Raw genomic sequence first — 24,158 nt, forward strand, 5'->3', positions numbered from 1 at the left:
AGATGATACAATTTTCTTGTTTATTTTCATTGTGTGATGACATTGTTTAATGGTTTTATTGTATTGTATATGTTGAACATTTAATGGGTTTGGAAGGGGGGGGAAGGGTAGGTAGGGGGAAAAAGGGGAGAAAATGCCATTCTGTATATTTACAGACTCCACTTGAACTGGAGGGGGACCAATGTGCTGGCAAGTAGATTTGCTAGAGCTGTGGGGGTAGGTTTAAACTAGTTTGGCAGGGGGGTGGGGAACAGAGGGTGAGAGCAGTGTCCAGGGAGTATGGCCACCTAGTTATGAATAAAAAAGATAAGAAAGGTAGGATGGAGATTAGGGTAGAAGGTAAAAAAGAGAATATATGTGAGGGTCATTCTCTGAGATGCATATTTTAATGCAAGAAGCATAGTGAACAAGGTAGATGAGCTGAGAGCATGGATAGATACTTGGGGTCACGATATTGTGGCAATTAGTGAGACCTGGCTACAGGAGGGGCAGAACTGGCAACTTAATGTTCCGGGATACATTTGTTTTGGATGTGATAGATCAGGGGGTAAAAAAGGAGGAGGAGTTGCTCTGCTTGGTGGCAGGATGGTATGGAGGGATCGACCAGTGAGGCTGTTTGGGTGGAATTGAGGGGTGGAGGAGGCAAGAGGGTGCTAATAGGGGTGTATTACAGACCACCAAATGGGCCAAGGGAATTAGAGGAACAAATTTGTAGGGAGATAACATATATGTGTGAAAATCATAGGGTAGTGAACATGGGAGATTTTAACTTCCCACACATTGATTGGGATATCCATACGGTTAGAGGGCTGGATGGGCTGGAGTTCGTTAAATGTGTTCAGGATTGTTTTCTAAATCAGTTAGTAGAAGAACCGACTCGGGATGGTGTAATACTGGATCTCCTGTTAGGGAATGAGCTAGGTCAGGTAGCGGACATTAATGTTGGAGAACCAATTGGGTCTAGTGACCATCATTCTGTTAGTTTTAGGGTAGTTTTAAGGAAGAGCAAGGAGAGGCCTAAAGTTGAGGTTCTGAATTGGAAAAGAGCAAATTTCGTAGGAATAAGAAGGGATTTGGGGAGTATTGAGTGGGACAGGATATTTTCAGGTAAGGATGTTAATGAAAAATGGAGGATATTCAAAAAAGAAATTTTGAGGGTACAGAGTAGTTATGTCCCAGTCTGGATCAAAGGAAAGGCTGGAAGTCATAGGGAGGCTTGGTTTTCGAGGAATATTGGAAATTTAGTTAGGAGAAAAAGGGAGGTGTACAAGAGGTATAAAGAGACCTTTTTGGACAGACTTAGCAGTATTTTTTTTGAACAGGTCAATGAAGATCCAATGCTTTTTGTATTAGGTAATATATCAGGGATTAGACAAAAATTAAAATTTAATATGTTTCACATGGAATTTGTGAAAATTGCATTAGCAGTTGTAAGAAAATGCATAGCAGTGTCGTGGAAATCAGATTCATATTTGGGAATGGATAGATGGCATGCTGAAATTGAAGGAGGACTACAAGGAGTGTAGAAGGAATCTTAAGAAAGAAATTAGAAAGGCCAAAAAAAGGCATGAAGAGGCTTTGGCTGACAGAGTAGAAATAAATCCAAAGGGTTTCTATAAGTACATTAAAAGTAAAAGATTAGTGAGAGATAAAATTGGACCCCTTGTAGATAGCGAGGGTAGGCTGAGTGAGAAGTCTGAGGAAATGGGGGAAATTTTAAATGATTTCTTTGCCTCGGTATTCACTAGGGAAAAAAATGTTGAACCAGTTGAAGTAAAGAAAAATAGTGGGGAGGTCATGAAGCATATAAGCATAACCGAGGAGGTAGAGATGGCTGTGTTAAAAAAGAAAAAGGTGGATAAATCTCCCGGACCGGACAAAATATTCCCTAGGACACTCAGGGAGGCTAGTGGACAGTTAGTGGGGCCATTAACAGAGATATTTAGGATGTCACTGGCCACGGGGGTGGTACCAAAGGATTGGAGGGTGGCTCATGTGGTTCCTCTGTTTAAGAAAGGGTCCAAATGCAAACCTGGGAATTATAGGCCTGTAAGTCTGACGTCTGTGGTGGGCAAGTTGATGGAAAGTCTTCTGAGGGATGCTATTTACAAATTTTTGGAGGTACAAGGATTGATAGGGAGTAATCAGCATGGTTTTGTCAGGGGTAGATCATGCTTGACAAACCTGATTGAGTCCTTCAAGGGGGTTACAAAAAAGGTTGATGAAGGGAAAGCTGTGGATGTTGTCTATTTGGACTTTAGTAAAGCTTCTGACAAAGTTCCCCACAGGAGGTTAGGAAAAAAGGTGGAGGCATTAGGTATAAATAAGGAGGTAGTGAAATGGATTCAGCAGTGGTTGGATGGGAGGTGTCAGAGAGTAGTGGTAGAAAATTGTTTGTCCAATTGGAGGCCGGTGACTAGTGAAGTTCCTCAGGGTTCGGTCCTGGGTCCACTATTATTTGTTATATATATTAACGATCTGGATGTAGGGGTGGAGAATTGGATAAGCAAGTTTGCGGATGACACAAAGATTGGTGGTGTTGTGGACAGTGAGGTAGATTACTGTAGATTAAAAGGTGATTTAGGAAGGCTAGAGGTGTGGGCTGAGAAATGGCTGATGGAATTTAATACAGATAAGTGTGAGGTGTTACATTTTGGAAAGGCAAATCTAAATAGGTCATATGCATTAAATGGTAGGCTATTGAGATGTGCAGAGCAACAAAGGGATTTAGGAGTGATGGTAAATAGTACCCTCAAGGCTGATACTCAGGTAGATGGTGTGGTGAAGAAGGCATTTGGAATGTTGGCCTTCATAAATCGGAGTATTGAATTCAAGAGTAGGGAGGTTATGATGAAATTGTACAAGGCATTGGTGAGGCCAAATTTGGAGTACTGTGTACAGTTTTGGTCACCAAATTATAGGAAAGATATAAACAAAATAGAGAGAGTGCAGAGAAGGTTCACGAGAATGTTTAGGTTTGAGTTACAGGGAAAGGTTGTGCAGACTGGGGATTTTTTCACTGGAGCGTAGAAGATTGAGAGGGGACTTGATAGAGGTGTTTAAGATTTTAAAAGGGACAGAGTAAACGTGGATAGGCTTTTTCAATTAAGAGTGGGGGAGATTCAAACTAGAGGGCATGGTTTAAGATTGAAGGGGGAAAATTATAAGGGGAACATGAGGGGAAATTTCTTTACGCAGAGGGTGGTGGGGATGTGGAATGAGCTTCCGGCAGACGTGGTCGAGGCGGGATCATTGGTTACATTTCAGGAAAGACTGGATCGTTACATGGATAGGAGGGGACTAGAGGGTTATGGACCGGGTGCTGGTCAGCGGGACTTGAGGGTGGGGATTTGCTACGGCATGGACTAGTAGGGCCGAACTGGCCTGTTCTGTGCTGTAAGTGGTTATATGGTTAAATGTTTGTATGTATTTTGATTGATGTGGTCCACAGTGTGAAAAATAAAAATAAAAAAATTTAGAATGAGATTCCACACTTCAGTACATTTAAAATGTCCTAATACAAAATAATCTTATTAAATAAATAAAAAATCATGGGTGACATGATCATTGACTCTTCTCCACCTGTCTTTTCCCCATATCCCTTAATTCTTTTATTAAAATGTAAAAATCTGAACCTTACATGTTTAATGAAGTAGCCTAAACTGCTTCCCTGGGCAGGGAATGGAAAAATAGTTTTTCCTCATTTCCATCTTAAATTTACTCCCCTGAATCTTGAGGCTCTGTCCCCTAATTTTGCTGCCTGTCTTATCCATCCCTTTAATAATTTTATATGTTTCTATAAGATCTCCTCTCATTCTTCTGAATTCAAGTGAGTATAATCCCAGATGATTTAGTTTCTCCTTGTAGATCATCTCCAGGAGCAACCTGGTGATCCTCCTCAATTGCCTCCCAGACCAGTACATCTTTCCTCATGTATGGAGGCCAGAACTGCATATGGTACTCCAGGCCTCACCAGTGCCTTGTACAGTTGTAGCATGACCTCTCTGTTTTTGTAATAAATCGATTAAGAAATTTATTTCAGTCATGTATTCATTATTGCAAAAGAGAATATGGAAACATGGAATTCATAGATCTAGACAAAAATGGGAAACTGTCTTGGATATTAGTGTTGGGGAGAAAAATTAATCGGAATTATGTCATAAAAGTATGACAAACACAATAAATGTTCAAAATAATTTTCCCACTTGGGAAATATAATTGGTTCAATTATATTTTTACTCCACAAAAATTAAATAGGATGAAATCAGATTTATCAGACAAATGTTTTAGGTGTAATCAAGAGATAGGTACTTTCTTACACCCTACTTGGTCATGCTCAAAATTGAGACCTTTTTGGACAGACTTAGCAGTATTTTTTTTTTTAAACAGGTCAATGCTTTTTGTATTAGGTAATATATCAGTAGTCCGTGAACTACTCTTTGCAGATGATGCCGCTTTTTGTATTAGGTAATATATCAGTAGTCCGTGAACTACTCTTTGCAGATGATGCCGCTTTAGTTGCCCATTCAGAGCCAGCTCTTCAGCGCTTGACGTCCTGCTTTGCGGAAACTGCCAAAATGTTTGGCCTGGAAGTCAGCCTGAAGAAAACTGAGGTCCTCCATCAGCCAGCTCCCCACCATGACTACCAGCCCCCCCACATCTCCATCGGGCACACAAAACTCAAAACGGTCAACCAGTTTACCTATCTCGGCTGCACCATTTCATCAGATGCAAGGATCGACAATGAGATAGACAACAGACTCGCCAAGGCAAATAGTGCCTTTGGAAGACTACACAAAAGAGTCTGGAAAAACAACCAACTGAAAAACCTCACCAAGATAAGCGTATACAGAGCCGTTGTCATACCCACACTCCTGTTCGGCTCCGAATCATGGGTCCTCTACCGACACCACCTACGGCTCCTAGAACGCTTCCACCAGCGTTGTCTCCGCTCCATCCTCAACATCCATTGGAGCGCTTACACCCCTAACGTCGAAGTACTCGAGATGGCAGAGGTCGACAGCATCGAGTCCACGCTGCTGAAGATCCAGCTGCGCTGGATGGGTCACGTCTCCAGAATGGAGGACCATCGCCTTCCCAAGATCGTGTTATATGGCGAGCTCTCCACTGGCCACCGTGACAGAGGTGCACCAAAGAAAAGGTACAAGGACTGCCTAAAGAAATCTCTTGGTGCCTGCCACATTGACCACCGCCAGTGGGCTGATAACGCCTCAAACCGTGCATCTTGGCGCCTCACAGTTTGGCGGGCAGCAACCTCCTTTGAAGAAGACCGCAGAGCCCACCTCACTGACAAAAGGCAAAGGAGGAAAAACCCAACACACAACCCCAACCAACCAATTTTCCCTTGCAACCGCTGCAATCGTGTCTGCCTGTCCCACATCGGACTTGTCAGCCACAAACGAGCCTGCAGCTGACGTGGACTTTTTACCCCCTCCATAAATCTTCGTCCGCGAAGCCAAGCCAAAGAAGAATATATCAGGGATTAGACCAAAATTAAAATTTAATATGTTTCACATGGAATTTGTGAAAATTGCATTAGCAGTTGTAAGAAAATGCATAGCAGTGTCATGGAAATCAGATTCATATTTGGGAATGGATAGATGGCATGCTGAAATTGTAGTTGTACACCTCTTGAAAAAAATAACATATAATTAAAGAAATAAATGATCATTTAACATTTTTTTTAGTGCCTATACTTACATAATATAGGCATTATATTAAGAAATTATCCCCCAAAACCTTATCAAGTCTTTGATGTTAATATGTTCAATATTGAAGAGGCAAAATTTGATTGAATTTAGTGAAACTTTAGTGGCCAGAAGTATTTTTCTTCTATATTTCTTATATTTATGTTTTTTGGGGTTATTATTTTGGGGGGAGAGTGTGAGAGAGGTTGGGAAGTATAAAATACATCTTTATCTTTAGAGATGAATGAAAGATAATTCTGTATTTGGATATTAATACATCAACAAAATTTAAATAAAATATTCAAAATAAGTAAATACACTACAACTTCGATTATCCAAAATGGTCGAGACCTATGTCGGATAAATGTTTTTTTTCGGAGAACTGGTCATTTTTTAAAAACAGCCAGTTTAAACAAGGGAAAGCTTTTTAAGCATTAAAATAATATTTAATTCTCACCAAAAAAAATGCTGGCCACCACCGATCTCCCAATCACCCCCGCTGATCCCGACATATCTCCAGTGCTATTGCCAATCCACAACACGACCCCAGAGCCATTGCTGATCCCCAATACCTTTCAAAACGTGCAATAGGGTCAATAGGGTGTAAATTGGGCAGCACGGACTCGTGGGCCAAAATGGCCTGTTACCATGCTGTATGCCTAAATTTAAAATGAGGCTTATGGAGTTTTGGAGACACATAACAAGATAAGCCAAAGCTAGCATGGTTTCCTGAAGGGAAAATTTTGCTTGACAAACCTATTGGAATTCTTTGTGGAAGCAGCAACCAGGCAAGATAATGGAGATGCAGTGGATGTTGTGTATTTGGATTTTCAGAATGCTTTCTACAAGGTGTTGCACATGAGGCTACTTAACAAGATGAAATAACAGGAAACAACAGGGTAGAGCACTGGCAAGAATCAGAATAAAAGGATCATTTTCTGTTTGGCTGTCAGTTGGTGGTGGTCAATATTTTTATGTTGTATATTAATGATTTGAATTATGGAAAGAATGGCCTTTTGGCTGTTTTCAGATGATACAAAGGTAGGTGGAAAAAACAGGGAGGCTGCATAAGGACTGAGATTAGGAGAATGGGCAGGTAAGTGGCAAATGAAATACAGTGTGGAGAGTGTATGGTCATGCACTTTAGTAGAAAAAATAAATGAGTAGTCTAATTTTTTTTTTTAAATATGGGGAAAATTGAATACACCCAGATGCAAAGGGACCTGACGGTCCTTGTTCATTATGGCCTGAAGTTAACTTACATGTGGAGAATAAAAGAGCGGGGATATGACATTGAGGCTTTATAAGGCATTGATTAGACCTCAGAGTATTGTGAGCAGTTTTTGGCTTCTCATTTAAGAAAGGATGTGCTGATGTTGGAAAGGATTGAGAGGAGGTTCACAAGAATGATTCCAAGGATGAAAGGGTTTTGTGAGGAGCACTTGACAGCTCTTGGCCTGTAATTGTTGGAATTTAGAAGAATTGGAGGGGGGGGGGGTGGTGGGGGGGAAAGAGGGAAAAAAAAATCTAATTGAAACATTTTAAATCTTGGACAGAGTCAATGTAGAAAGGTCATTTCCCATGGTGGGAATGTTATGTGGAGAAGGCAGGGAAGTGGAGCCAAGTGGGAAAATGGATCAGCTCATAATTAAATAGCGACGTAAACTCGATGGGTTGAATGGCTTATTTATACTCCTATGTCTTACGGTTAAACCACTGCAACCAATTTTAAAAGAAATTTAATTATGCAATTTTTGCATAAAAAATAAAAAATGAATTTTTTCAATAAGTTTTAGAAAAGGAAAATTGTACAAAATTAGAATAAATTTCACAATTCAACATCAAGTCAACTATTTTTCCTCTTTACTGATATCAAACAGCAAAATAATTTGAAGAATATTATGACACCATTTTTTCAACACTAAGGTGCCTGCAAAAACAGCAATCTAAATAAACTATGATTTGGAAGCACATCTACCTTCATTCAGGAGTTCCTGTTCAATTTCTTCAAGTTCAGCCAATTCACTTATGTTTTCAAGTGTATTCAGTACCTTGGGATGAAATCAACCAACAAAAATGAAAAAATTAAAAATTAAAAAGAACAAATTCACACCATAAAGTTCAAATCAAACAAATTTATCTTTTGATGCAAAAGACAAGGAAAACAACAATCCAAGTCATGAATACAATGTATTCAAGATTGATATTTATATAAAAGAAACAAAGGCGAGAATTGATATGAAAAGGATACAGAAATTACCTCAAAAGGTTCAGAACCATAAAGCATTATTATAATAGTTTACAAATCCCATAATCTATACAAGTGACATACAATGAATTCCAACTGTGACAGATTATGTTATATTTTATATTGTATATCTTCTTCTTTCTTCTTTGGCTTGGCTTCGCGGACGAAGATTTATGGAGGGGTTATGTCCACATCAGCTGCAGGCTCGTTTGTGGCTGACAAGTCCGATGCAGGACAGGCAGACAAGGTTGCAGCAGTTGCAAGGGAAAATTGGTTGGTTGGGGATGGGTGTTGGGTTTTTCCTCCTTTGTCTTTTGTCAGTGAGGTGGGCTCTGCGGTCTTCTTCAAAGGAGGTTGCTGCCCGCCGAACTGTGAGGCGCCAAGATTCATGGTTTGAGGCGATATCAGCCCACTGGCGGTGGTCAATGTGGCAGGCATCAAGAGATTTCTTTAGGCAGTCCTTGTTCCTCTTCTTTGGTGCACCTCTGTCTCGGCCAGTGGAGAGCTCGCCATATAACACGATTTTGGGAAGGCGATGGTCCTCCATTCTGGAGTGTGACCTGCCCAGCGCAGTTTGATCTTCAGCAGCGTGGATTCGATGCTGTCGGCCTCTGCTATCTCGAGTACTTCGATGTTGGAGATGAAGTCGCTCCAATGAATGTTGAGGATGAAGCGGAGACAAAGCTGGTGGAAGCATTCTAGGAGCCGTAGGTAATGCCGGTAGAGGACCCATGATTCGGAGCCGAACAGGAATGTGGGTATGACAACGGCTCTGTATACGCTTTACTTTGTGAGGTTTTTCAGTTGGTTGTTTTTCCAGACTCTTTTGTGTAGTCTTCCAAAGGCGCTATTTGCCTTGGCGAGTCTGTTGTCTATCTCGTTGTCGATCCTTGCATCCGATGAAATGGTGCAGCCGAGATAGGTAAACTGGTTGACCGTTTTGAGTTTTGTGTGCCCGATGGAGATGTGGCTGACAAGTCCGAAGCAGGACAGGCAGACACGGTTGCAGTGGTTGCAAGGGAAAACTGGTAGTCATGGTGGGGAGCTGGCTGATGGAGGACCTCAGTTTTCTTCAGGCTGACTTCCAGGCCAAACATTTTGGCAGTTTCCGCAAAACAGGACGTCAAGCGCTGAAGAGCTGGCTCTGAATGGGCAACTATAGCGGCATCGTCTGCAAAGAGTAGTTCACGGACAAGTTGCTCTTGTGTCTTGGTGTGAGCTTGCAGGCGCCTCAGATTGAAGAGACTGCCATCCGTGCGGCACCGGATGTAAACAGCATCTTCATTGTTGAAGTCTTTCATGGCTTGTTTCAGCATCATGCTGAAGATTGAAAAGAGGGTTGGTGCGAGAACGCAGCCTTGCTTCACGCCATTATTAATGGAGAAGGATTCAGAGAGCTCATTGCTGTATCTGACCCGACCTTGTTGGTTTTTGTGCAGTTGGATAACAACGTTGAGGAACTTTGTGGGGTATCCGAGGCGCTCTAGTATTTGCCAAAGCCCTTTCCTACTCATGGTGTCGAAGGCTTTGGTGAGGTCAACAAAGGTGATGTAGAGTCCTTTGATTTGTTCTCTGCACTTTTCTTGGAGCTGTCTGAGGGCAAAGACCATGTCATTAGTTCCTCTGTTTGCGTGAAAGCCACACTGTGATTCTGGGAGAACATTTTCGGCGACACTAGGTATTATTCTATTTATGAGAATCCTAGCAAAGATTTTGCTTGCAATGGAGAGCAGTGTGATTCCCCTGTAGTTTGAGCAGTCTGATTTCTCGCCTTTGTTTTTCTACAGGGTGATGATGATGGCATCACGAAGGTCCTGAGGAAGCTTTCCTTGGTCTTGTATATAGATAGGTTTTAAAGGAGATTGTGGGTTTTTTTTTAAAGTGTAGATCACAAAAAGATACAAACACCAACACAGATCTCATTTAAAATGCAGAGCTCTGCTCAAGCCAAACAGTCCAGGCTCCAAGTGCCTACAAAGACTTCACAAGCAGGTGTTAATTGGACATGCCAGTGAGTGATGGGATTATTTTGGAAAGCAACAGATGAGATCAACAGTCTGTCTGAATACAGTTGCTGTTCTAGGAAGGTCATGTGGTTTTGCACATAGAGGGAGTCAAACAAGTTTTTCTCTGAGGGAGAGAGAGAGAGAGAATTCAGTTCTACAGTTCAGCAGCGGGACTGGAACATGACAAGCTGGTAAGCTTGTGGTAAAACCACATTTTGAACACGGGTTGTGAGTTTTTAGTTCAGCCTGGTCAAAGCCCTTGTGGTCCATACAAGAGGAGATGGCTGGCTGTATATTTCAATTGAAATAAGTGAAACAGAAAAGGAACTCTGTGGTGACCTGAAAGAAAGAGGTTATCATCTGGAAAAACCCTGATGGGGCAAGTTTCTTTGGCAAGACACTTAAATGGCTGATCAGAAGGAATCAGTTGTGGGTGTCCAATAAGCAACAAATCTCTCTGAAAACTGACAAGAATCTTCCTGAGCAGTAACCATTTACCTTTCATGCACCAAAGCCTGGTGAAGATTCATAAATGTTAAATTCTAAGCACAGTATAAGAATTGCCTGCAACCAGTGAACTTGGAGGAATTAAAATTGAGTTTGGACTGTGAATCAAAGAACTTACACACACTTTACATACAAGGTCCTCTCACATGTGAGCTGATTTTTTAAATAGACACTGTAAATTTTCCAAAGTGTGCAGGTGTGTGGTGGAATTTGGGAGAGTTGATGAGAATATGGGGGGACTTAAATATGGACTTAAAAGTAGTGGTCGGTATGCACTCAGTGAGTCATTGGGCCGATTTCTGTGCTGTATTTTTCTGACTTATCTAGTCCAACGAGTCACTCCATTAAGTTTAACAACCCGATGAAACAACATTTCTCTGGACCACAGTGCTCACACATACACAGTACACAATGATCACATATACAGACACGAGGTAATTGTCATTCAAGGCAAAAAAAAAACTGCTGATGCTGGAAATCATAAATAAAGACAGAAAGTGCAAAAGACTGTCAGGAAGCATCTCAGAGTCAACGATTGCTCGTTATCATTGACTCTGCTCACTGAGTTCAGGTGGACCATCAAGTCCCCATTTATATTCATCCCACATTAATCCCATTTTATTCTCCGCACCTTGCTGTCAAGTTTCTTGATTTTACCTCTCATCCAGACATGAGGAGCAATTTAGAGAGGCTCATTAACCAACCAACATGCACTTGTCTGGGACAATGTGGAGGGGGGCGGGAAAGGGAAGAAAAGAACTGCAATACCAGAGTGGGGGGAACTTGCATGGTCACAGGGAGAATGAGCAAATGAGCAAGCTCCAACTTCCAAGGTAAGAGTTGAACCCAGGTCAGTGAAGCTTCAAGGCAACGACTTTTCTATCTACACCACTGTGCAATCCCATTTGTGGGAAAAGCAGCAGAGTTCAAATGCATTTCACCAGAACTATCCTCAGAAAACCAACCTCACCCATTCTCTTGGTCCAATCCATCCCTCCCCACCTTCTCAACTAAAAATTATCTATTCTCCCTTTCCCAATTCTGACAACATATCTTCAACCTGAACACAAACTGTTTCATTTTCTGCAGAAGCTGCCTGTCCTGCCATGCATTTCCTATATTTATCTGCCCAAGGATGGGTGCTGAAGCAAACCAGACAATAGGGTTGGATTAAAACAGCTTAGAATTCTCATAAATTGCAGGCAAAACAGAGCAGTGAAATTATAAAGGATTTTGCAAGCATAATAAAATTATTGCTCAATAAAGGGAAAGTTTAAGCACTGTTGTTACATCTACACAACTGTAGAAGATGGGAATTCTAAACTGACTTAATCTAACCCTATTGTTCTCAGTCTACTCATCCGAACACTGTAATTGCTGGTTAAAGTACATTGAGGCCTATCCTCCATCAAAGTCTACATGGATCTTTCATGTACATCTGTAACTGGGCTTTTTCCAATAAACATTGCAGCACAGGTTTCCGCTCAGAAAAGTGAAAAGGGGAGCTGTGCCTGCCTCTACACCCTAGACCCTGCTGCATGTACTTGTTTAGGGCAGGAGAATTTGTGGCTGTGTAAACATATCAAAACAGTATGTTACAAACTGAGCAAAATATTGTTACTGACATGTTAAATTGAATATCAAATTATACATACACCTTGTTACTTAAAAACAAAAATATTTGCTGAACAAATGCATTTCAATGACTGATTATGAAAAGATCAGAAGCACTCTGTGCAAGACTTCACACACATTTAATTTGTTTTGTTCTATTCCTTCCATTTATTTCAGTGTGGCTCAGGACTTGCAGATCTCAGGACTCTCAGGACAGAGGCTCTATAATTTGAGAATGGTTATGTTCATATTTCAGATCACGTAGATTACATAAGGGCTCAGTGGATGCAAGACCCACATAGATTGCGGGCTGCTGGCGACTTGCGGTTGAAGGAGCCACAACAGATTGCTGGAGACTGGGTCATGGGAATGAGGTTACAGAACTGTGATTCAAGAGGGCGCTAGAGGTTTCCTGATCATATTGGTGGCTTGAGCCTGCGTTGCCAATGGTTTGAACAGGAGTCTGTGCAGTTGCAGAGGCTGCAGGAGAACTGGAGGTGAATATACAAACACTCTGTCTCTGAAGGGACTCTTTTTTGCTTCTCTCTTATTGTAAGGGCCCTTGTCAATGCTCATGGCGACTCTTTGCTTGCCTTATGGCTGATAAAAGTTGAAGCATATCAAACATGATAGGCTTCATTTTTATTTATTATTCCATGACAATAAAAGGAATTTTAAACCTTATTCAAAACCTAATAGATTTTAAACTAACTAACCTCTGGCAAACTCCCCTCCTTCCACAGTGACGGTAAATGTGTGTCCAATGCTTTCCATTCTTCTTCCATCACTTCTTGCACAAGAAAGGACTCTCTAAGATTACAACCTTGATCATTTCCCACATGCCTGTACCTTTCCAAAAGCTTGGTTCGACTTTTCTTCAGTCTTGCTACACATCTCTAGTCAAGGAGAAAGTTGAGAAAACAAAATCAATGTGGATGATAATTAAATACTTTGTGTGGCAAAAACAACCAAAATCATAAGCAACATTTGAAAGACAAAAAAGTCTGCCTACAAACTTGACGGCAGAGGTCATGAAAAGTACTAAATGCTCATTTTTAATCTGGTCACTTGAACAGAGGGTTTAATGTGAGAATTATTTATGTTAATCTCATTCCCTAGCTCTTATGACACAGGTTTGTAAGCATCAGCGATTAAAGACAGGAGGTAGGGAGTTGGTGCTCACTGGTTCCTTGCCATCCCAAAGGTGTACAGTAGTGGAAGAAGGTTAATTTAAAAACAATGCTGGAGAAACTCAGCAGATCACATAGTATACTTTATAGAGCTAAGAAAAAGATGCATAACCAATGTTTCAGGATTGATCAAGATATGGAAAAATGTCAGCAGGCGCCTGAACAGAATGGTGAGGTAAGGAGCACAGTCCCACAAGTAGGAGGTAATAGATAGATGAGGAAGGGCACACCAGCAAGCAGGGGAGGAGGGATGGCTCTTTGAATGGAGAGGGAAGGGTGTGGAGAGCTGGAGGAAAAAGGGGAAAGGGAGGGAGACTGAAGAGTAGGTCAGCAAAAACCAGAGGTCAATGTTAATGTCATCCAGTTGGAGAATGCCCAGATGTTAAATCAAGCGTTATTTCTTCAGTTACGGATAGTCAATTACGATGGCCATGAGGCCAAGGACAGATGTGTGAGCATGGGAGTGGGGTACATAATTGAAATGGTTGGCCTCTGGAAGATCTCTGTCGCTGATGTGGACAGAGCGAAGGTTCCAATCTCTCTGTCATGGAGAAGGCCACAAATGGAGCATCGGATGCAGTAGATCACTCCTGCAGATGCACAAGTGAAGTGTTGCTTCAATTGAAAGTCCTCATAAAAGGCTCAGTAATGGATAGGGTCAAGAACTTCAAATTCCCAGATGTCAACATGTCAGAGGATCCACAGTGAAGCAATCATGAAGGCTTGCCAGCAGCTGTACTTGGTGAGGTGTTTGAGATTCCATATATAACTGAAAACACTCAAAAACTTCTACAGATGTACCATGGAGAGCAGAGGTGCCTACGCTCAGGACAAGAAAAATCTCCAGAGGGTTGCTAACTCACCCTGCAACATCATGAGCACCAGTCTTCGCTCCATCAAGAACATCCACATGAGGCAATCTTAAGAAAGCAACCCCTCACCACCCAGGCCATGCCCTCTTCACTCTGCCACCATTGGAGAAAAGGTACGAGAACCAAAAGACAAGCACTCAGCATCTCAAAGACAGCTTCTTTCCCACTGCCATCAGATTCCTGAATGATCAGTGAATGAAAGTCACTGCTGTACTTTTACTTCTCGTGAACATTTTTTTTTTGTAAGGTGGTTGATATCAATGTCTGCACTCTGATGCTGCTGCAAAACAATGAACTTCATGACATGCTAGTAACAATAAATTTGGATTCTGTTTGGGCCCCAAATAGTGGTGAGGGAGGAGGACCACCATTCAGGGTCCCAAACAGTCCTTTCAAGTAAAGCAACACTTCACTTGTGAAGGGGTCACCTAACACATCTGGTGCTCCAGTTGTGGTCTCATCCCTGTCTGCCGCAATAGCGGGGATCTCCTAATGGGCACCCATTTCAATTCCCTGCCCCTTCGCTTCCTTATACATCTATTCATGTTCTCTTGCACTGTCAAACTGAGATCACGTGCAAATTGGAGGAACAACATATCATCTTCCATCTGGGCACTTTACCACCTGATGCCATTAACATCTATTTCTCTGGTTTCCATTAGTCTCCCCACCATTTAACCCTCTCTCCTTACATCTTGCTCTCTCTACATTTTGCTTTGTCTTCTTTCCCCCAGCTCTGTATTCACAGCCAACAACCCCTAATCTATTCTCTCTCTTATCTTCCTATCCTACATAATCTATCTGAAAGCAACTGTTGAAGCACTGCTATCTTTTCAGGCAGTAGTCACTGAAACTTGATTTCCAGCACCTCCAGGTTCAAAAAGTGTATCTTCCCCACCCCACCATTTATCAAGTTTGTGAAAGTGCACGTGCCACATGAGCCATAAACTACTCAGGACCACCAAAAGATGTCTGCACAATTGAAAGATTCTTGTATTAAGTGCAACTGTGGATATTTATCTATCCTTTAATATTTTTTCGTCTTATGGCATATTGAGATCATTGAATTTGTATTGTTCTTGGTGGATTATTCGCCCGTGACCACAAGAAGAAAGAATTTCAGTACTTTGTACTTCTGCATATAACAGTAGACTATCAACTCTGCTGTCAAGTTGGAAACTTAACATTGGCAAGTACTGAAGAAGTAGCCATCAGAGAACTACAGGGAATTCCCACCGTAGGAGTGGAGGGAGCACTCCAAATGGCCCAGGTCTTCAATACAGTAGGCCACACAATGTTCTTTATGGCCAAGATCTCCAACCAACATTTGCAAAAAGCTTACAAACGCTTCAACACAGCGAAAGACTAACGTTTCCAGGTGCCGTGATGGTAAAACCACCAAAACGTCGCGTCACCTGCGAGTGTCTCCAGCACCTCTTCATATTCAACGAGAACCACTGAGTTGACAAGACATTTTTGTTCAACTTCAACACAAAGAAATAAGAGGCCATTCAAACAGTTGAACTGGAGAGAGCACTCGGTTCCAGACTCACCTTCCTGTACATCTCCTTCCACGGGGTGGCGCGGCCTTTGTACAGAGCTCGGTATCTGGACACCACAGCAGCCATTTCAGCGCCACCGCCACCCTTACTGACGACACGTACGCATGCGCACACCAATCACAGAGACCAGTCCGCTCGCTGGCCAGCACGCGCATGCTCCCGGCCGGCCGCCATGGAAACTGACGTCACGTGGACAGGCGGCGAAGATGGCGAATGTGTGTGAGCGGTGGTGGGGTGAATTATTGAAGCACCCACTTCTAGATCAGCTCAGGAAAGGCGACTGGCGAATGAATGAACCGACGAAGAATCTCGTCTTCTGTCTCGACAGCGACATCTTCTTCTGGGACGGGGGTCTGAGTGTGTTTTACACCACTAACCTCAAGAAACTGAATTCGGGCATTGTCTCGCACCAGGTGAGGAGGAGAGGGAGGGGGAGGAGAGAGGAGAGGGAGGGGGAGCAGAGGGAGTAAGGGGAGGGGGAGAGAGGGTGGTTTACTTTTAAAAATATTTTTATTGATGTTTACATTAAGTACAATTATATCTTTTGATGTAAAATTTTTAAAAAAGGATAATTCAGAACCCTTACCACTAAGCAAGGTTAAAAGGTGACACATAGGAATCAAGTGACGACAACAACCTGGAGATGGACAGCACGGCATCAAAGCTTCAGAACACCCAAATTCTTTAGGTTATGATAATAATGCATAAATGGAACTCGTGTATTTTAGAAGTTCATCTTTAATGGCATATCTAATTTTTTCTAAACTTTACAAGACATAATCTCAGTTAACCATTGTGTATGTGTACATGAAGTGTTGCCTTTCCATTTAATCAAAATTGCACGTCTGGCCATCAATGAAGTAAAAGATAAAATTTGGTTTTGAGTTGGAGTCAGTAAAACATCATCTTGAACTGATCTGAATGGAGCAATTAAAGATAACTAAAGATAATATGAAAGATAACTTTCCAAGATATTCTGGACTAGGGCAAGTCCAGGACATGTGAACCAAAGAAGCATCACCAGTTTTACATTTGTCACATAGAGGATTTATATCTGAATAAAAATGACACTATTTAAAATTGGACATATGTACTCTATGGACCACTTTAAATTTTAATGGTTTTGTGCATAAAAGGAGGTTGTATTAATTAAACTATAAATAGTCATAAACCTCATCTGAGGATGGAAAATTCAAATCCTGTTCACAATGAGGCTATTATTTTTAAATCAAGCAAATTATTATAAATAAGAGATATTAAACTTTTATGAGAATGTTGTAAATCAAAAAGTGTATTAAGGATGTTTGCCGGAGGATTCGCGGAAATTCGGGGATCTGAGATTGAACAAAATGTCTAATTTTGTAAATGTCAAAATAAATGAGTGTTTGATAAGTTGAATTTTTCCATTAATTGTTAAAAGGAAGCAAAATTGTTTTGAATAAAACATAGTACCCAATCTGTGCCTGTCATTAAAGATAGTATCTTGCAAAGAAGGTTGAAAAAGATGATGTTGCGCGTGCTAGGACAGAACATGAAAGCAAGTACAGTTGATACTTTATTGATACTTCGCCCTGCCTTATATAAGCCTGCCATGCCTGGTTGTTACACTATTTCTGGCGGAAAACGGCGTCACAGGCTTGCCAGCCATGGATAGGCCGGGTGTTCGTACTAGTGCTCGCTGTTTCCTGCTGGGTGGCCAGCAGCTTGTGAAGAAAGTCGATTTAGTTAGCACAGCCCTTGCAGGATTGCTGCGTTCAGATGCCATCTTTCATGTTGGCATGCTGTGGGCCGCCACACAGCCACCATCCCTCCCCCAAGAACCGATGATCCGGGTGCTATCCTTGATTTTGGGCAGCATGCAGTGTGGAGCTGCTAGGTTAATTGGCTGGCTGGTGTCCAAATGTGCTGGTTTGAGCCAGTCAATAGTAAATGTTTCCTCCTTGCTGATATTCAGCATACCCTGACCACCTGGTATGGCCCCTCATGTGGCCGCTGTAGCGGCCCCCAGGGTGCCCCTCTATAAAAATGTGCACAGCTTCTCGGGTTCCCAGAGATGAACGTCTTGGGCTGGCCGAGCACTTAGGGCTGTGTCAGGACCAGTGTGCCCAATCATATTCTGTCTCTCAAGGGCTGCCAATGGTGTTTCGTCTGTTTCTTTGGTGACAGTCAGGAATTCCTCGGCGATGACCAGGGATTTTCCATACACCATTTCAGCTGCTGAGGCATTGAAGTCTTACTTGGGTGAGTTGCAGGTTCCCAGGAGGACCCACGGCAATTCGCCGACCCAGTTTGGACCTTTGAGTCGGGCCTGTGGATTCTGCCTATGGAGCCTCTTCATCAACCCGTTTGCCTGGGGATGGTATGCCATGGTGGAGTTGGGTTCCCAGGAGGCTGACTAAGGCCACCCAGAGCCCCAAGGTGAATTGTGCACCCTTATCTGATGTCAGGTACTCCAGGACTCCAATCGGGCTACCCATGTATTTATTAGGGCCCTGGCGCAAACCACCATTGAGGTTTCCTCCACCTTGTTAGACGGCCCACCATCATCAACAAGTACCGTGACACCGACAGGGTTCCCACAATGTCTATGTGCATATGGCTGAATCACAGTCATGCCGGTTTGAAGGGGGGGGGGGGGGGCACATTAACGTGTGTCTGTACTTTTTACATCTGGCAGTGCGTGCAAGTTCTGGCCCATTGGCTGACCTGCTTGTGGAGGCTGTACCAGACAAACTTGCTGGCTTCCATCTTGATGGTCAGGCGTGCCAGATTGTGGACCACATTGAACAATGGTCATCTCCATGCTGCTGGGACAATGGGACGAGGCTTGTCAGTGGATGGTCTGGTCATCAGGGCCGATGCGGATGTCCACCAGCTTGAGTCACGTCACTGCTGTCCTGTACGCGGGAATGTCGGGGGCTGTCTGTGGTGCCTTGGCCAGGGTCGTGTAATCGAATGCGTCGACCACAAGTTGGTCTTACTGGCAATGTGCTCTATATCCATGGTAAACTCAGATATGTAGGACAGATGCCTCTGCTGCCTGGTTAACTAAGGGTCTGACACTTTCTTGAAGGCGAAAGTCAAGACCTTGAAACACCTCCCCTCCAAGAAATACTTAAAATGTTGGACCGCTGAGTACAATGCCATGAGCTTGCGGTTGAAAGCACCGTACTTGAGCTCGGGGTTACCTGCTGAAGAAAGCCAGGGGTTGCCATCATCCCCCCACCCCCCCCGACCCTTTGCTCAAGTACTGCTGTGTTGGATGTGTCCATCGTAAGGGCAATTGGGATATCTATTCTCTGATGCACCCAGACCGTGGCATTGGCCAAGGTGTCTTTGGCCTTCTGGAAGGTTTCTGAAGCTTCCTCAACCTCTTTTTGCTTCCCTGCCATGAGTGAGAATAAGTGGTGATAGAAATTCATCATTACTGGTGACTCCTGGAGGCCTTTCACTGTATGTGGCTTGGTGAAATGCCTGATGGCCTATACCTTTTCAGACAGATGTCACCCCGTGTCTCTTGATTCTGTGTCCCAGGAAGTCTATTGTCTCTCGCCTTAACTGCTATTTGGCCAGGTTGATGGTCAGGCCAAATTCATTGAGATGGTTGCTTAACTGCATTATGTGGGCCATGTATTCTTGCTGGTTGTGGCTGGCTATCAGAATATCGTCCCAAGTAAGTAAATGCAAACTTGAGATCCTGGCCCACTGCATCCATCAGATTCTGGAATTTCTGAGCTATGTTTTTAAGCCAGAAAGACATCTTCAAGAACTTAAATAAACTGAAGGATGTGATAATGGCGGTTTTAACAATGTCCTCCATGTGGACTGGGATTTTGTGATAGTCCCTTATGACGTCAACCTTGGAGAATATCCGTGCTCCCTGTAAATTCGCAGTGAAGTCTTGTATGTGTGGCACTGGATACCTGTCTGCCATGGTGGCCTTGTTGAGGTGGTGACCTACATGGTCTCCATCCTCCTGCCACCTTCACTACTACATGCAGGGGGTGTCCCCAGTGACTGTTTTTCCATTTTTCCCACCTCTTCCATCTTCCGGGACTCCTCAGGGTTCTCGGGGGAGGCTGCGTACCCTGGCATGTAGCGGGATGTAGGATGTGGTGCTGAATTCCGTGTTTTGGTTCTGTTGAGGTAAATCATGGTACCACAATGGAGGAAATTATCCAGAATTCATGCAAACCTGTTATCATGGACGATGACAGAATGTAGGTGGGGTGTGGGTAGCTTGGCCTCCTCTGGGGGAAGGTCCGGAAAGTCTTGGCGTGCTCTAACTTTTTAGGTCCACCAGCAAACAATGAGCCTTGAAAAAGTTTGCTCCCATTAGTGGTTGGAGAAATACTCATTTGCTAGTAAGAGGCAGATATCCTCCGGCACCAAAAAGATCTGTTTGAAGAGTAGACACTGCTTACTGCCGTCTGCCAGCAGCAGCATGTCCCCTCATTAAGGCAGACAGTGAATGGTCGCTTAGGCTGGGCAATCACGTGGCCTGTTTGCAATGTGAGAGGCTGAAAGTGCTGATCAACAATGCTATCAGTGCCTCATACCTGCCGGCCTCTGGGGGCTGCTACAGAAAGTCCATTATTCGGCCTGCCGTCTCTTGGTTAAGTGTCACTACCATCGCAGAGAATGTTCCAGACCCAGAAATTGACTTCTGTTTGTTGAAACCAGACGAGGGCTGAGCAGTCCAGAGAGTTGGCAGTTCAAGCCAAACTGCATTTTGAAAAGTCGAGTTGCTTGTATTGTCCTCGTTGCTGGAGTTGTTTGTGCCGTGGACCTTCGGGGGTCACCAATGAGGCAAGCGGAAGAAACTCTGAATCGAGTAGAGTTTCAAACCTACTGATTCAAACTCGAGCACCTGAAAGCTCCACGCTGGTCCCAGCGGTCTCAACTTCCTGTCCATGATATTGCCCCACACTGAAAGCTCCCGAGAATGTCTCTGACTGCAGACTCAACCATGACTGCTGGCACTGGTTCGCCTCCCACATGGGTGTGCTGCTACAACACCAACATTTTTGCGACATCTTATTGTTAAATAATTATTACACAGTCTACATTAAATTACCCCAATACAGAAAGAATAAATGTATATTTTTAAAATTCAATGCAGATGTCTCTTTGTGGCCCCGGAATAGATTGTAAGTAGTCAATAGGGTAAGTGGTAATGGAAAGTTCAAGAGCCTGATAGCTGTTTTTGGATCATGCCTTCTTTCTCAAGGTAGCAATGAGAAGAGATTCTGACTAGGGTGTTGGTGGTCCTTTATGATGTTGGCTTCCTCCTTGAGACAGTGCCTCACATAGAGGTATTCAATGGATGGGAAGTTGGGGCCAATGATGGACTTGGCTAAGTTTGCTATTTTTAGAAACTGGTCCCTTTACTTTACCTTGCATAAGTTGGGATACAGAATGTTACCATTCTCTCATTTGCAGTATTTTACAAAACCATATTAAAATAATACTGCCAGAGCCAAATTCTTTGTGATTGTTAGGCTTGGTGGGTTCCTTGAAATTCATATGGGAGTGTGTTCTGGGGCTGAATCCAATCAATGTGCATCCATCTTAAAACTAAATGTTTATCACTGATAAAATGGGTTCTTGTTACAAATTTGAATCTAATCAGTAGTGATTAACATAAAAATTAGTTCATCTTGAAGAAACTAGTTTCAATAAATTGTCATGATCAAAGTGGTTACTGTGGGATACTGTGTATCCTTCTGGTGCAGTAGAAACCTCATTATCTACAATTCAATCATCCAGAAATTCAAACAACCAGCAAAAAAGATTGAGGAAGAAAATAAATAGATAATCAGATCAATAAGATGGACCCAGTGGGGGAGTGTGAGAATTCATTGGACATGTTCAGTTTTGCCCTGCTGAACTAGCAATGTCCCTCAGTGCATGTGGATTCTTTTCACTGTCACTGCTTACATGGAGGTGCATCTGGTTGTCAGCATGAGGAAGGTGTGCCGAGGGCCAGAGCAGGGAACGAGTTGGAGCCGGTGGATGGGGATAGGATATGGAGGTTGAAGATGGCAGCTGTCAAAGTTTGGATTTTAGACCTGGCATGCAAGAATACCCTGATTTTTGAGGTGACATTTTTAAGTTTCGAGGATCATTCTATAATCTGGATTTTTTTTTAAAAAACTCAAATTTTAAATTGGTGAGGATTAATTAATAATAGTAGAGTGTAGTGGCTAGTGCAACTTACAGCACCAGTGATTGGGGTTCGAATTTAAATTTTGTAAGTTACGGGAATTACCTGATTCAAATGAACTTCACATAATTAAAGACTAATATTGATTCCTTCTAATTACTTGACATTTTGCACTGACTTTTGTCTTTTAAATAGCGTATTCGTAATTCAGGTGTATTAGCTTGGCATTGAAAGAGTGAGCCTCAATCAACCGGAAAATTCGTATATCCGCGATCCCCATAGATGCCGGATAATGTGGATTCTACTGTACTTTTGCACTTGGGGTTAATACCTTTGCCACTGAACATCATGTTTGCCAATAAATAGGTTGAGGACTTGTAATTCTGAATATCAAACCAATAAAATTTCACTTCAGGATTTTAATCAAGAAATGTTCAACGTGTTTCTGATTGTGACATGAAATGAGTACAATTTTTACAATGTTCTTAAAATCTGTGTAATCTAATTGGCTGAAGCTGGAAGCTGGAGTGGTTGACATCTTCAATTCCACTTCCTTCAAAGTGTCATCTATTATTTTGGTGCCCAAGAAAAGCAAGGTGACCTCCCTCAACTACTATTGGCCAGTGGCACTTGCATCGACTGAAGTAATTTGAGAGGTTGGTTACAGAGCAGATTAACACCTGTCTCAGGAAGGACCCAGACCGACTTCAATTCATATTGTCACAGCAGAACAATAGCAGAAACTATCTTGTGGCACTCTGCATTGTATCACTTGTGCCACAAGACATCTACAATAACAACAACTTAGCAAAAAAGAAACCTGACCAAACTGAAGGATCTGGGACTTTGTTCATACCTCTGCAAAAGGATCCTCGACTTGCTTGTTTGTAGTTCCAATCAGTGCGGACTGGCAACATTGACATCTCCTCATTGACCATCAGCATGGATGCCCCTAGGCTTCATGCTTATGACCACAGAGCTATGTGTGGCTCCAACACAATCTATAAATTGGCTGATGATACCACAGTTGGTAGAATAAGTGGAAATAATGAGTCAGAATGGAGATTGAGAATCTAGTTAGGAGGTGCCAGGGGAACAATTTTGCTCTCAGTGTCACTAAGACCAAAGAGCTTGTTGCTGATTTTAGAAAGTGGAGGCTGAGGGACTATGCACCTGTCCACATTAATGGGATGTAGGTAGAGAAGGTTAGTTATTTCAAGTTCCCAGGAGTACATGTTTCAGAAAACCTTTCCTGAAGCCTTAAACATAGAAACATAGAAGATAGGAGCCGGAGTAGGTCATTCAACCCTTCGAGCCTGCTCCGCCATTCAACGAGATCATGGCTGATCTTAAAGTTCAGTACCCCGTCCCCGCCTTCTCTCCGTAACCTTTAATACCCTTATACTGAAGAAATATATCTAATTCCCTCTTAAATATATTTAATGAACCTGCCTCTACTGCCCTCTGTGGCAATGAATTCCACAGATTCACCACCCTCTGGGTAAAGAAATTCCTCCTCATCTCGGTCCTAAATGGTTTGCCTATTATCCTCAAACCATGGCCCCGGGTTCTGGATTTTCCCATCATTGGAAACATCCCATCTGCATCCACTCTGTCCAGTCCTGCCAGAATTTTATATGTCTCTATGAGATCCCCTCTCAATCTTCTAAACTCCAGCGGGTACAATCCCAATTTGCGCAATCTTTCCACATAAGTCATTCCTGCCATTCCAAGTATGGTGAATCGCCTCTGCACTCCCTCCATCGCAAGAACATCCTTCCTTAGATAAGGTGACCAAAACTGCACACAATACTCCAGGTATGGTCTCACCAAGGCCCTGTACAGCTGCAGTAAGGTATCCTTGTTCCTATACTCAAACCCTCTTGATATGAAGGCCAACATTTGCCTTTTTAACCACCTGCTGTACCTGCATGCTCGCCTTCAGAGACTGGTGTACAAGTACCCCTAGGTCTCTCTGCACTTCCCCATCTCTTAATCTATTGCCATTCAAATAGTAATCTGCCCTCCAGTTTGTATTACCAAAGTGGATAACCTCACATTTATTCACATTGTAGTGCATTTGCCATGTATCTGCCCAGTCCCTCAATTTATCCAAATCACACTGGAGCTTCCTGACCCCCTCTTCCGTGCACACAACCCCTCCTAGCTTAGTGTCATCTGCAAATTTGGAGATATTACATCCAATCCCCTCATCCAGATCATTAATGTAAATTGTGAACAGCTGGGGTCCCAGTACAGATCCCTGTGGCACCCCACTGGTCAAT

General features: G+C 42.8%; 2 protein-coding genes across 7 annotated transcripts in view; one reads left to right on the forward strand and one right to left on the reverse strand.

Moving 5' to 3' along the window:
• rpain (RPA interacting protein) overlaps positions 1 to 15,957 on the reverse strand; it is a 74,245-nt gene extending 58,288 nt beyond the window's left edge. The window contains exons 1-3 of the mRNA XM_069885021.1: positions 15,699 to 15,957; positions 12,800 to 12,979; positions 7,687 to 7,759 (exon numbers count right to left, since the gene is read on the reverse strand). Of these exons, the coding sequence (XP_069741122.1) occupies positions 7,687 to 7,759; positions 12,800 to 12,979; positions 15,699 to 15,773 (328 nt within the window). The 5' untranslated portion in view covers positions 15,774 to 15,957. The remainder of the gene's footprint in view (positions 1 to 7,686; positions 7,760 to 12,799; positions 12,980 to 15,698) is intronic.
• The window catches only part of nup88 (nucleoporin 88), a 100,530-nt gene continuing 92,168 nt past the window's right edge, over positions 15,797 to 24,158 (forward strand). For all 6 annotated transcript variants that reach the window (XR_011340088.1, XM_069885012.1, XM_069885013.1 and 3 more), the window contains exon 1: positions 15,797 to 16,120. Coding sequence is in view for 5 of the 6 variants with exons in the window: in XM_069885012.1 (XP_069741113.1) it covers positions 15,812 to 16,120 (309 nt within the window). In the remaining variant the exon portion in view is untranslated. The remainder of the gene's footprint in view (positions 16,121 to 24,158) is intronic.

Source organism: Narcine bancroftii, chromosome 6 (genome assembly GCF_036971445.1).
Source record: "Narcine bancroftii isolate sNarBan1 chromosome 6, sNarBan1.hap1, whole genome shotgun sequence".
NCBI classification, from domain to species: Eukaryota; Metazoa; Chordata; class Chondrichthyes; order Torpediniformes; family Narcinidae; genus Narcine; species Narcine bancroftii.